The following is a 14,241-nucleotide window of genomic DNA, read 5'->3' as shown; positions in this document are numbered from 1 at the left end:
TGAAAAGATCCCTTTAAAATATATAAGTTTACCTGATCCGGTGTAGAAAATAGAAAGTGTTGCATAATTAAATTATCTGTTGCCTTGAATTTGTTTTAAAAACTGTAAAATATGTTAATGATTATTTAAGACTTTTCTTATTTTCCTCAAAATCCGGCGCTTCGCACAATTTTTTTCACCTCATTCCCCAGATTCAGATAAAAAAACCTGCACTTATCTCACATGTTCATACCGTACATTTGCGGCCATAAGTCTACCTCGGCCATAAGTCGAGGGGTATAATGTGGCTAGAAAAACTTGGTTTTTTGCCTTGACTCTGTCATAAGTCGGGGGGTAAATTTCCTCAATATCTCAGACATGTTTAAGTGACCTTTTAGTCATGGTTCTGAGGGCTTTTGCACTGGCAGTTGACATTTTTTTGGGATATTAATAATAAGGATATATTTTAAACGAAACATTCAACGTTTCAATTATTTATTATCACGAAAAATATATTTTATTGTTCAAAAATCATAATAACATATCATTGATTATTTCGAACTTAATATATATTTCACAAATCAAAATTAGTTTCCCATTTAACGTAATAACTTTCAGCGTTTATATGATGAGCAGATATTTTTGTATTAAAGTGTTAGTGCTATTGATGTGAAAATTCGTTAAAATCTTGAACGCAGAAATGCATTATATGGTCAAAATAATTGTAACTTGCTCTCAAATAATCAAAAACGCTTTCGCCATTATGCATGAAACACGTGAATTTACCAACACTCGCATCGCTCGCTATTCGACTGTTATATACATATTCGTAAATCACGAGATACCCGAGGAATATTTTCTGCATTCTGGAAAAACGTCTTATCTAATAATACTAAGCAGCTAATCGAAAGTAATTGTGTATTTAATGTGTCCAATTACACTTTTTAATAATCCAGGGTGAGTGCGTAATATTATTATAATCAAACAATGAATGAAATCATCACTCAGATAAGATCTATTGATTTACGAAACAATTATGCATAAATTGTGGGACAGTTGTGAATAAATCAACGAAACCAAACCTTCATCCAATCAAAAAATATACCATGTGAAGTTGAACAATAGCGATTGGTTAAAGGCGTATCCAACGATAGAGTAATTAATTTTGATTGGTCAGAAGTAGTTTGTAGCAGAACCGTTGTGCATATCATTAACGGATAACTATTTTAGGTGTGACGCAATAAAGAATACACTTTACACTCTGATCTTAGTCAAAAGGCCGAGAAGCGATAATTGGTGGCATAAAGACACCTGCATCTGTTGACAGTTTGTATTTACACGGATTAACTTTAAATGGGTACAAGTGTCAGCAGTCGATTTTCTATTGTTCTTAGCAGACAACGGACGATGTATCAATAGACAAATTGCTATGTATAAATTTCGCCACTTTACCGTACGTCACAAATGTTTAATATTTTCGAAGTTATTTTTACATGCTTTAATTTGGACTTATAACGAAGATTAATGAATTAAAAACCAATGTAAACATGCAGTATTTTGTTATCGGCGGACATTTAAGTAAAAGACGAGTCGGCCTTACCGTAAACAGTCATCATTCCTCCGCTTCAGAGATTTATTACTTTAAAAAAAACGGCACAGAAATATGTGTTTTTTTTTTATTTTTATTTAGTACCACATCCATAAGTGGAGTTGACTTTTAAAGTCAATTTTGGGAGCGTTTTTAGGTCGACTTATGGCCGCAAATTTACGGTAATACTTTGTAAAATTTTAATAATAAGTTATCAAAATAGTCGTTATTTACCAGTTAACGGCTTCTTTTAAATATAAGAAACACTATTTACATGAGATAATTTTTCCCAATTGAGCCAATTTTGCGAATATTTTTTTCCCAATATGGGGGTTTTCACGACGCGAAATTCCCAAAATTCCAGTGTGGCGTACTCCCAAAATGGAGCGGAAAAAGCCTGTTTTACATACTTTTTATGCTCCCCCAAATTTTATTTTGGGCTGAGCATAAAGTCGCCGCTTCGTCTGTCCGTACATGCACAATTTTTGTCTGGGCTATTTCTCAGCAACTAATGACTGGAATTCAATGAAACTTAATGGGAAGCTTCACTACCAAGAGGAGATGTGCATGTTATCAGCGGGTTCTGGTCGGATGATTTTTCACAGAGTTATGGCCCTTTGAAATTTTCCATTAACTGTACATATATTGCAATTCTTGTCTGGGCTATTTCTCAGCAACTAATGACCGGAATTCAATGAAACTTTATGGGAAGCTTCACTACCAAGAGGAGATGTGCATATTATCAGCGGGTTCTGGTCGGATGATTTTTCACAGAGTTATGGCCCTTTGAAATTTTTGACATTTTCCATTTACTGTACATATAGTGCAATTCTTGTCCGGGCTATTTCTCAGCAAGTATTGACCGGAATTCAATGAAACTTTATGGGAAGCTTCACTACCAAGAGGAGATGTGCATATTATCAGCGGGTTCTGGTCGGATGATTTTTCACAGAGTTATGGCCATTTGAAATTTTCTATAAAAAAAATTTCTTGTCCCCTCAACTACTGTGTTTCCTTTTATCTGAATATATAGTGCAATTTTGTGACAAAAAAATCTTTTGGGAGCATCACCCGTCTCCCACCGTTTCTTGTTTAAATCAAAGCAGAAAGTTTTCTACTTTGCTTAGGGTAAGTATCTTTTTACAAATGTGAAAATTCTAGTAATACATCAGGCCATCCTGGCAGGAAATTTCTACAACATTATATTGGCTGTTGATAAATGTCAATTTAGGGGAAAAACTGGGGTAGACACCTAGACAGAAACAATTCATACAGATAATTAGCATTATAGAGGTACAGGAAGCTATTGCTCTTTTACATGCAAAGTTAGTTATTATGCCCCCCTTCGAAGAAGAGGGGAGGGAGTATATTGTTTTGCACATGTCGGTCTGTCTGTCCGTCCGTCCACCAGATGGTTTCCGGATGTTCACTCAAGAACGCTTAGGCCTAGGATAATGAAACTTCATAGGTACATTGATCATGACTGGCAGATGACCCCTATTGATTTTCAGGTCACTAGGTCAAAGGTCAAGGTCACAGTGACTCGAAATAGTAAAATGGTTCCCAGATGATAACTCAAGAATGCTTTGGCCCAGGATCATTAAACTTGATAGGTACATTGATCATGACTGGCAAATGACCCCTATTGATTTTCAGGTCACTAGGTCAAAGGTCAAGGTCACAGTGACTCGAAACAGTAAAATAGTTTCCGGATGATAACTCAAGAATGCTTACGCCTAGGATCATGAAACTTCATAGGTACATTGATGATGACTGGCAGATGACCCCTATTGATTTTCAGGTCACTAGGTCAAAGGTCAAGGTCGGGGCGACTCGAAACAGTAAAATGGTTTCTGGATGATAAGTCAAGAATGCTTACGCCTAGGATCATGAAACTTCATCGGAACATTGATCACGACTGGCAGATGACCCCTATTGATCTTCAGGTCACTAAGTCAAAGGTCAAGGTCACAGTGACTTGAAACAGTAAAATGGTTTCCGGATGATAACTCAAGAATTATTAGACCTATAATCATGAAACTTCATGTACCTTAATCATGACTGGCAGACAACCCCTATTGATTTTCAGGTCACTAGGTAAAAGGTCAAGGTCACAGTAAAAAAACAACAAATTCACACAAAGGCTGCCACTACAACTGACAGCCCATGTGGGGGCCATGCATGTTTTACAAACAGCCCTTGTTTTATTTCCTGCTGCCTCATTTCATGAAATAAATAATTTCTCTGATATTGTGTGTAATATATAATAGAAATTAAATAATTTATTGTTTTATTTAATTTATATTGAATATTTTTCACTGCTTAAGGAAGATTTTGCATGACACATGATCACCATCCCATACCTGGTAGAATGATATAACACAAATTAATAAATCTTTTATTTCAGATTGGATAGGCAAACCAGGCTCACAAAGTAAGTGGCAATTTAACACAGGAAAGAAATCTTTTGAGGCAGCCACTCAATGAAAATATCAGAAGTATATTATCCCTAAGCTAATTTCCCAAAGAGAGAAAAGTTAAAAGTTTAAAACTAAAACTGTTTTGCTTGTAACTAATTTTTAGCTCACCTGAGCCCAACGTGCTCATGGTGAGCTTTTGTAATCGCTTTTTGTCCGTCGTCAACATTTTGCCTTGTGAACACTCTAGAGGCAACATTTATTGTCTGATCTTCATGAAATCTGGTCAGAACATTTGTCCCATTGATACCTTGACTGAGTTCAAAACTGGGTCATGCTGTGTCAAAAACTAGGTCACTAGGTAAAAAAAAACTTGTGAACACTGTAGAAGTCACATTTGATGCCCAGTCTTCATGTAACTTTGTCAAAATGTTTGTCTAAATGATATGTTGGTTGAGTTCAAAAATGGTTCCGGTCCGTTGAAAAACATGGCCGCCAGGAGGCATGGCAGTATTCCTAATATGGCTATAGAGAAACCTTGTAAACACTCTAGAAGGCACAATTTTTGCTCAATCATCATGAAACTTGGTCAAAAGATTGGTTTCATTAATATCTCGGACGAGTTCGAAAATGGTCCAGATCGGTGAAAAAACATGGCTACCAGGGGCGGGGCAGTTTTCTTTATATGGCTGTAGTAAAACCTTGTTAACACTCTAGAGGCCACATTTATTGTCCAATCTTCATGAAATTTGGTTGGAGGTTTGGTCTTAATGATATATTGGATGAGTTCGAAAATGGTTACGTTTGCTTGAAAAACATGGCTGCCAAGGGGCGGGGCATTTTTCCTAATATGGCTACCTTGTTAACACTCTAGAGGCCACATTTATTTTCCGATCTTCATGAAACTTGGTCAGAAGATTTGTCCCGATAATATCTTGTTATCTCAGGGGAGCGACTTTGGGCCTTTCAGGCCATCTTGTTATTATTCTCCCCTTTGCAGATTGCTTCAGATATTATATAATTGCATGAAACCAATGAAATTATGAGTTAAATTATAAGGGTATACTTTAATAAATCAGTAAATTCAAGCATTTAGTTTCAAATTCTTCTAAAATTAGCATGTGGAAATCCTTTGTGTTCTCAATTTTTTTCTGAATATAAGGTTTTGCAATGTTGAAATCGTTTCAGGATTTTCCTAATTCTGAAATATCTTTTGTAAGGACTACTTTTATTTGTTAAAGTAACTTTAGCAATCTGAGATTATTCTGTATTGTCTTGTCGAAGGCTGCGTTGAACTCAATATTGCTATGTTAAGCTCTAAATATAATACACATTACCAAGTAGATCAGTTAGGTCACTTCTCTTCCCTACAATATTAGTATATTATACATGGCATTTGTATTGCAAATAGTTACTTCATGTTATGCCCATGCAAATAAATTAACCTAAATGACATTTCAACATATAATGAGACTTTAACTCCATGGTTACAGGGTTGCTTTCAGACAGATATTAAAACTTCATAATTAAAAACTGAAAATTATCTGCTGGAAAAGCACATAGAAAGTTGCAATTATAATACGAATCTTTCACAAAAAAAAAAAAGCAACTACAAATCAAATTAACATGAGAAATGTAACTGCACCATGCGCAAATGTTGACCTTTTGCCATCGCCTTTTGTCTTTGATGACTGATTTGTCATTCTGCTGATTTAAACATTGGGTCACATGAGGTCAAAACTAAGTGGCTGGTTCAAAGTAAAGAAAAAGCTTGTGAACACTCCAGAGGCCAAATTGATTGCCAAATCTTGATGAAACTTGTTACTATGTCAAATTAAAGAAAAAGCTTGTGAAGACATAAAAGGCCAAATTTATTGGCCATTCTTCATGAAACGTGTTAAGAACATATGCCCCAATGATATCTCTGCTGATTTTGAAACTAGGTCATGTGGGGTAAAAACTAGGCCATAGGTCAAATTTAAGAAAAGCTTGTGAAAATTCTTAAGACTTCATTAATTGAACAAAAATTCATCATGAAACTGTGTTAGAACTTTGGTCCCAATAATATTTCTGCCATGTTGAAAACTATGTCACATGTGTTCAAAAACCAAGTCATTAGGTCAAATTGAATTAAAAGCTTGTGAACACACTAGAGACAATATTTATTTCTCAATCTTCATGACACTTTGTCAGGAATGTTTTCCCAATTACATTTGGTCGAGTTCAAAACTTGTTCACATAGGATCATAAAATAGGTCACTATGTTGCTGGGCAGTTTTCCTTATTTGGCTAAAGTAAACAATTGCAACACTGTAGAAGTCACATGTTTCATTCACTAATCATGAAAATTGCTCAAAATATAAACAAATTGTGTTATGATATCTGAACTGAGTTTGAACATGATTGTGGTTTGTTCACATGCATGACTGCCATGTGAAGTGGCAGTTTTCCTTGTAAGTGTATTGTGAAACCTTGAGCGCACTACCTGCTCAGAACAGTTTTTCTTCTTGGAGTCTCAGGTGAGCCCCTCATGGCTTTTGACTCTCTTGCTATCCCCTGCCAAAGGCAGCGGGATATAGAATTGGCATTATGCGTCAGTCTGTCCGTCTGTCACAAACATTCCATAGCTATATCTCAGAAACTATAGAGGATATCAACATGAAACTTCATGGGTGTATAGATATCAATGAGGAAAAGTTCCATGCTCAAGAATATAACCCTACCTTTCTTAAATAAGAGTAATTGTCCTTTGTTGATTTTGTATGATGTACATTTTTGGGGCTATATTTCAGATGCGATACAAGATTTCAACATGAAATTTAATGGGTGCATAAATATCAATGAGGATAAGTGCCATGCACAAGAACCATAACCCTACACTTTTCTAAATAAGAGTTGTTGCCCTTTGTTGTTAGCCCATCAAAGGCAGAGGGATATATAATATAAATTGAAGTTGTCTGTCCGCCAGTCAGTCCATCCATTCGTCTGTCACAGACTTTTCAAGGCTATATCTCAGAAACTATATAAGATATCAACATGAAACTTCATGGGTATATAGATATCAATGAGGAAGTCCCGTGCACACACACAAAATTATCCTACACTTACTTAAATAAGAGTTGAACTTTGATTTGTTGTATGACGTAACTGTTAAGGGCTATATCTCAGACACCATACAAGATTTCAACATGAAACTTCATGGGTGTATAATATCAATGAGGAGAATTTCAATGAATAAAACCAATTACCCTACACTTACTTATTGTTTTTATGCCCCCGATCATTCGATCCGATCGATATTGTTTTTGGCCTGTCTTTCTGTCATTCTGTGCCAAACTTTATGGGTACATAGATATCAATAAGGATAAGTGCCATGCACAAGAATCATAACTCCACACCTTCTCAAATAACAGGTTTTTCCCCTTTGTTGTTTTTGTATGATGCAACTTTTCAGGGCTATATCTCAGATACCATACAAGATTACAACATGTAACTTCATGGGTGTGTAGATATCAATGTGCAGAAGTGCACCCATCAATAAACAAAAATTCATTTGATCATGGAAGCCTATGATTTATATATACTAGCACATTGTTACTGTGCCCAGAGTTCAGAGTTTTAATCTTATTAATTCACTGCAACCAAAGTCTATTACAACGTCATATACTAGTTTAACACAATTATTAAATTCAATGAAATATAAGCTTCATCAAAATTGCTATTTTTGATTTGCTTATAGCCCTAACCCTTAACCGTCATAACTGATGCAGTCAACACATCATTTTTAGCGAGGCTGTTTTCGGAGAAAACCCGAGCTATTGTCATAGCCAGCTCGCCGTCCAGCGTCTCCCATAGGCGTCGTGCTAAAACCTTAACATTGGCCATAACTTTTTAAATATTGAAGATAGCACCATCATAGAGCTGCACATTTTCAGTGGTAAAATTTCAAGGTGAACATCATCCTTCAAGGTCTAGAGTCGAAAAAACAAAGTCAAGGGAAGTAATAAGCTTTAAATGGACATAGTTATCTGGCTTGCCCACGTATATATTTTTGTTAAATAAATCAAAGCCGCGCAGTAGGCAGCATTGTGTTTCTGACAAACACATTGTGGTAAAAGGTCAAGGTCATCCTTTACGGTCTACGGTAAAAAATACAAATTTAAGGGAAGTAATAAGCTTTAAAAAGGGAGAAAATTATTCAATATTGAACATAGCCACTTTATATATTTGGCATGCATGTGTATCTCATGGAGCTGCACATTTCAAGTGGTCAATCACAGTCACGGTAGTGGCTTTTAATTATTTGCTACTAAAAATAGATATTTCTTATAGACAATTATTTTCAAGGGAAGTAATTTATATAATTATAAATCTCATATTATATATTCCCTTACCAAGAATTGAATTTCTTGTCACAGTAACGGAACAGATTTATTATTTTGATTATTTATAACTCAAATGATTAATTTGTCAAAGGTTTTTTTAATGATCAAATTTCTTTTATTTCTTTGATGTTCATTACATACCTGTGGTCTTATGTCCATAGATACATGATCAACTCTGGCTATGATCTTTTTTAAACCACAGGCCTTGGTTATCAGTGATGTCTGACATGGTCAGAATTGACTGTGAGACACCCCCCCCCCCCTGGGTTAGATTGGACAAAATTCAAGGGAAGTAATAAGCTTTAAAGGGAGATGATTTCTATACCTGCCAAATGATAAATAGCAATTTTATTTCAAAGCGGCGCAACAGGGGGCATTGTGTTTCTGACGAACACATCTCTTGATATAATTATCATTTCTTACCTGTTCGAATTTGTGAATGCTAGTTTTCATTAAATACCAGTGGACTTATGTCCATACATACATGATGAACTCGGCTATGATCTCTTTGATAAACCACAGGCCTTGGTTGTCAGTGATGTCTGACTTGGTCATTTTTAACTGTCTACAGACCTCAGCAGGGCAAGTGAACATTCTTAGCTACTCGCCCTGCAGGGCAAGTTGCTGAAAACAATTTTGTCGACCCCTGGTCATGTGCATCCAAAAACCAGGTCACCAGGTCAAATGTAAAAAAATCTTTGTCATCTCGATAGAGGCCACTTTTAATCAATCTGGATGTAACTTGGTTCGCATGTTTATCTGGATAACACTGAGGTCAAGTTTTAATCTGAGTCACATTTTTCCAAACACCAGGTCATCAGGTCAAGTTGCGACAATTTGTTTTTATGCTCTCTTGTTTTTTGTCTACTTTCAGTATTTAAGTATATGGGAACATCCCATTATAGGCATGCAACAGTCAATATTGCCTATGATTTGGAAAAATAATTGATTAATTGTACTAGTTTGTGTGTATGAATTGTGTATGCTTTGTAGTGTGCAAAGTAAAAACTTAAACATGCAATTCTTCATTTTTAATTGCCTTACTTAAGACTGTTGACAACAGCTGACAATGTAAAAAGCTCTGCTTGCTGGGCATGAAACCCATTTCCTAATCTGTAAGTAAAAAAAAAAGAGCTTATACAATTTTTAGCCGGATTTTTTTCGAAAAAATCTCGGCTTATAGATTGATGTTGTCGGGCGGGCGGGGGGGGCGGGCGGGCGGGCGGGGGGGGCGGCGTGCTCGAAAATGTTAAAGTTCTTATTTCATGGTATAACTTTGGTATGCTTGGACCTAGAGTCTTCAAACTTGACATGAAGGTTGGCCAGGATTAACAGATGACCACTGGTCATTTCAAGGTCATGCATTTGAAGGTCAAGGTCACTGTGACCTTCAATATAAAAAATGTTAAAGTTGTTATAACTTTGGTATGCTTGGACCTAGAGTCTTGAAACTTGACATGAAGGTTGGCCATAACTAGTTAGTAACCACTGGTCATTTCAAGGTCATTCATTTGAAGGTCAAGGTCACTGTGACCTTGAATGTAAAAATGTTAAAGTTCTTATTTCATGGTATAACTTTGGTATGCTTGGACCTAGAGTCTTCAAACTTGACATGAAGGTTGGCCAGGATTAACAGATGACCACTGGTCATTTCAAGGTCATTCATTTGAAGGTGAAGGTCACTGTGACCTTCAATATAAAAATGTTAAAGTTGTTATAACTTTGGTATGCTTGGACCTAGAGTCTTGAAACTTGACATGAAGGTTGGCCAGAACTAGTAAGTAACCACTGGACATTTCAAGGTCATTCATTTGAAGGTCAAGGTCACTGTGACCTTCACCTTCAAATGAATGACCTTGAAATGACCAGTGGTCATCTGTTAATCCTTTTTTTTTTTCGAAAAAATCTCGGCTTATAGATTGATGTTGTCGGGCGGGCGGGCGGGCGGTGTGGCGGCGTGCTCGAAAATGTTAAAGTTCTTATTTCATGGTATAACTTTGGTATGCTTGGACCTAGAGTCTTCAAACTTGACATGAAGGTTGGCCAGGATTAACAGATGACCACTGGTCATTTCAAGGTCATTCATTTGAAGGTGAAGGTCACTTTGACCTTCAATATAAAAAATGTTAAAGTTGTTATAACTTTGGTATGCTTGGACCTAGAGTCTTGAAACTTGACATGAAGGTTGGCCAGAACTAGTAAGTAACCACTGGACATTTCAAGGTCATTCATTTGAAGGTCAAGGTCACTGTGACCTTGAATGTAAAAATGTTAAAGTTGTTATAACTTTGGTATGCTTGGACCTAGAGTCTTGAAACTTGACATGAAGGTTGGCCAGAACTAGTAAGTAACCACTGGACATTTCAAGGTCATTCATTTGAAGGTCAAGGTCACTGTGACCTTGAATGTAAAAATGTTAAAGTTCTTATTTCATGTTATAACTTTGGTATGCTTGTAGAGTCTTCAAACTTGAAATAAAGATTGGCCAGTACTAGAAGATGACCACTGGTCATTTCAATGTCATTCATTTGAAGGTCAAGGTCACTGTGACCTTAAATGTTAAAATGTTAAAATTGTTATAACTTTGGTATGCTTGGACATAGAGTCTTCAAACTTGACATGAAGGTTTGCAAGCACACTTAGATGACCACTGGTCATTTCAAGGTCATTCATTCTAAGGTCAAGGTCACTGTGACCTTGAATGTAAAAATGTTAAAGTTCTTATAACTTTGGTAGGTAAAAATGTTAAAGTTCTTATTCCATGTTATAACTTTGGTATGCTTGTACCTAGAGTCTTCAAACAATATGTTACTAATTTGCTAATAAAAAAATTGAGATCAAACTTTCCTAATTGTCAATTCAAGTTCATATTTGTGACCTAAAATGTTATTGTTGTTCATGTATATGCATGCATTCAAAACATAACACAAGGTTTGCTCATGCCTTGAAAAGTACTTACATTTCATTTTGACCTTTGAACAATATTTCAGTAATTTAAGTATTGCATTGACAAAAACACGAAAGGTACTTTCCTGTCATTTAAATCAAAAATCCGGCTTCAATGCGGTCATCTCCGACCGCGGAACTCTTGTTCTTGACTTACCTTTAAAGAAAAGGTTTTGCCTTCTTTATAAGTTATATTAAGAATGATATATTCTTAGTCTGTTATGGACGAATATTGAAATTATGGTTTATCACGGTTGTTGTCATTTTAGGAAAACCTGGCCCTGTTAGGAACCTCAAAGGCAGCCCCCAAAAAAAGAAGATCAATGTTGAATGGACACCTCCAGAGGACACAGGAGACGATCCTGAGTCTCTATACTACAGGGTGTCATGTGAAGAGGTCAGTTCAGTTGGAAAAACAGAATCTGACTGAAAATACAAGGCATTTCACTGAAAATTCAGTGCATTTCACTGAAAATTCAGGGCATTTCACTGAAAATACAGGGAATTTCACTTAAAATACGGGACATTTGACTAAAAATACATGGCAATTTTCTAGAACAACAAGGTATATTGAAGTATTGGGACTTTTAATTGAAAATAGAGGTCATTTGTTTGAAATTCTGGGAATTAGCCAATATAATGTTAAAGTGAATTCTTAGTAAACAAAAAAAATCCATAATTTGATTATTACTTTGACCATTTTGTTCAAGCTTGCTTGCAGAAAGCACTATGAAGCTTTGCAATGAGTGGATCAGCTAGCATATGTGCCATCAGAGCTTAACCTGATTGTTTACTTCATTTTTCATTATGCAATTTAAACAATCATTTTGCCACAACTGTTCATTATGAGAAGATGGACTTCCCAATCTCAAAAATCAAATGTCATATTTAGCTTGCCAGGCTTTAACTTCATCATTCATGCAATTTTACTATTATAAATGATCAATATGAGAAAATGGTGTGAGGCGTTGAAGATCCATGTCCATTGTTTATGTAACAAAATATAATTTACATTGCAGTAGGAATCCGGTTTGCCCTTGCTGTAGTCTCTTTGATGACGTCAAAAAAGGTGTATTAACCTTATAAAAATGCCCAGTTTTATATTGCCTCTAGGAGGGCTATGACAAACCACCAGGCATTTCAAAGGAAACCTTGGAAACCAAATTGACCTTCGATAAACTTACTCCCAGGACGAAATATGTTGTCACAGTGTATGCAATCAACAGTGTGGGCGAGAGTCAGCCTAATACAATACATATAATGACAAAACAAGAACAAGGTAATTTTTTTTTTATACCCCCATTACCATTGGTATATAGGAGTCACTTTGTCGGTCGGTCTTTCAGTCTGTCCTGAAATCTTGTCCGGGAAATAACTATGTTGTTCATTGTGAGATTTAAAAATCATTTGGCACATTTGTTCACCATCATTGGACGGTGTGTCGCGCAAAAGAATTACCTCAATATTTCAAAGGTCAAGGTCACACTTTGAGTTCAAAGGTCAAAAATGGCCATAAATGAGCTTGTCCGGGCAATAACTGTGTCGTTCATTGTGAGATTTTAGAATCATTTGGCACATTTGTTCACCATCACTGGACAGTGTGTCAGGTAAAAGAATTACATCGATATCTCCAAGGTCACACTGAGTTGAAAGGTAAAAAATGGCCATAATTGAGCTTGTCTGGGCCATAACTATGTCGTTCATTGTGAGATTTCCAAATCAATTGGCACATTTGTTCATCATCATTGGACGTTGTGTCGGGTAAAAGAATTACATCGATATCTCCAAGGTCAAGGTCACACTGAGTTTAAAGGTAAAAAATGGCCATTAATGAGCTTGTCCGGGCCATAACTATGTCGTTCATTGTGAGATTTTAAAATCGTTTGTTCACCATCATTGGATGGTGGGTCGCATGAAAGAATTATGTCGATATCTCCAAGGTCAAGGTCACACTTTTGAGTTCAAAGATAAAAAATGGCCATAAATGATAACGGCATAATAATTCTTAAAAATCTCCATCAATTAGATTCTCTTGTTTTGTGAAGACAGCATGTAAAATAGTCTGTGTCAATGCGGCACGTCACGTGACGTGGGGGTATCCATCACATCACGTCTATGACAAAGCTCTAGTTTTATATGTCCCCCAGTCTATACTGGGGGACATATTGTTTTTGCCCTGTCTGTTTGTTGGTTTGCATCAAACTTTAACATTGGCCATAACTTTTGCAATATTGAAGATAGCAACTTAATATTTGGCATGCATGCATGGAGCTGCACATTTTGAGTGGTGAAAGGTCAAGGTCATCCTTCAAGGTCAAAGGTCAAATATATGTGGGGACATAGTGTTTCACAAACACATCTTGTTTTATTATATATTTAAAAAAATCTTTTTAGCTCACCCAAATTTCTAAAGTGGTTGTTGATTGGTTAGTTAGTTATTTTATATTTGGTTGGTAATTTTGTTTCCCGCCTATAACTCCAAAGAGCACCAAATTTGAAGACACTGTATGCCCTTTTATTAGTCCTTTCTGAAAGTCACATTTATCACTGGACAGGATGTCTTATAATTTTGCCTTGATAGCGGGGATGTATCATTTGCAGTCCAAAAAAAAAGACAAGTAATTAAGGCTTATAGACAAAAAACACAGACAGATTTTTAACAATAATGTTTTATATTTGTATCATTATATTTTATTATGCCCCCTTTGAAGAAGAGGGGGTATATTGCTTTGCACATGTCAGTCGGTCTGTCGGTCGGTCCGTCCACCAGGTGGTTTCAGGATGATAACTCAAGAACACATGGGCCTAGGATCATGAAACTTCATAGGTACATTGATCATGACTTGCAGATGACCCCTATTGATTTTGAGGTCACTAAGTCAAAGGTCAAGGTCACAGTGACCCGAAATAGTAAAATGGTTTCCGG

At 36.1% G+C, this 14,241-nt stretch overlaps 1 protein-coding gene across 1 annotated transcript in view; it reads left to right on the top strand.

Annotated features, from left to right (window-relative positions):
• LOC127860275 (uncharacterized) overlaps positions 1-14,241 on the top strand; it is a 271,820-nt gene that overhangs the window by 212,567 nt on the left and 45,012 nt on the right. Inside the window, exons 11-13 of the mRNA XM_052398273.1 lie at positions 3,975-4,001; positions 11,585-11,712; positions 12,429-12,594. Of these exons, the coding sequence (XP_052254233.1) occupies positions 3,975-4,001; positions 11,585-11,712; positions 12,429-12,594 (321 nt within the window). The remainder of the gene's footprint in view (positions 1-3,974; positions 4,002-11,584; positions 11,713-12,428; positions 12,595-14,241) is intronic.

The sequence above is a fragment of the Dreissena polymorpha genome, chromosome 15 (assembly GCF_020536995.1).
Source record: "Dreissena polymorpha isolate Duluth1 chromosome 15, UMN_Dpol_1.0, whole genome shotgun sequence".
Taxonomy (NCBI): domain Eukaryota; kingdom Metazoa; phylum Mollusca; class Bivalvia; order Myida; family Dreissenidae; genus Dreissena; species Dreissena polymorpha.
Note: the sequence above shows the minus strand (reverse complement) of the source record. Positions and strands in the feature narration are given on the sequence as shown.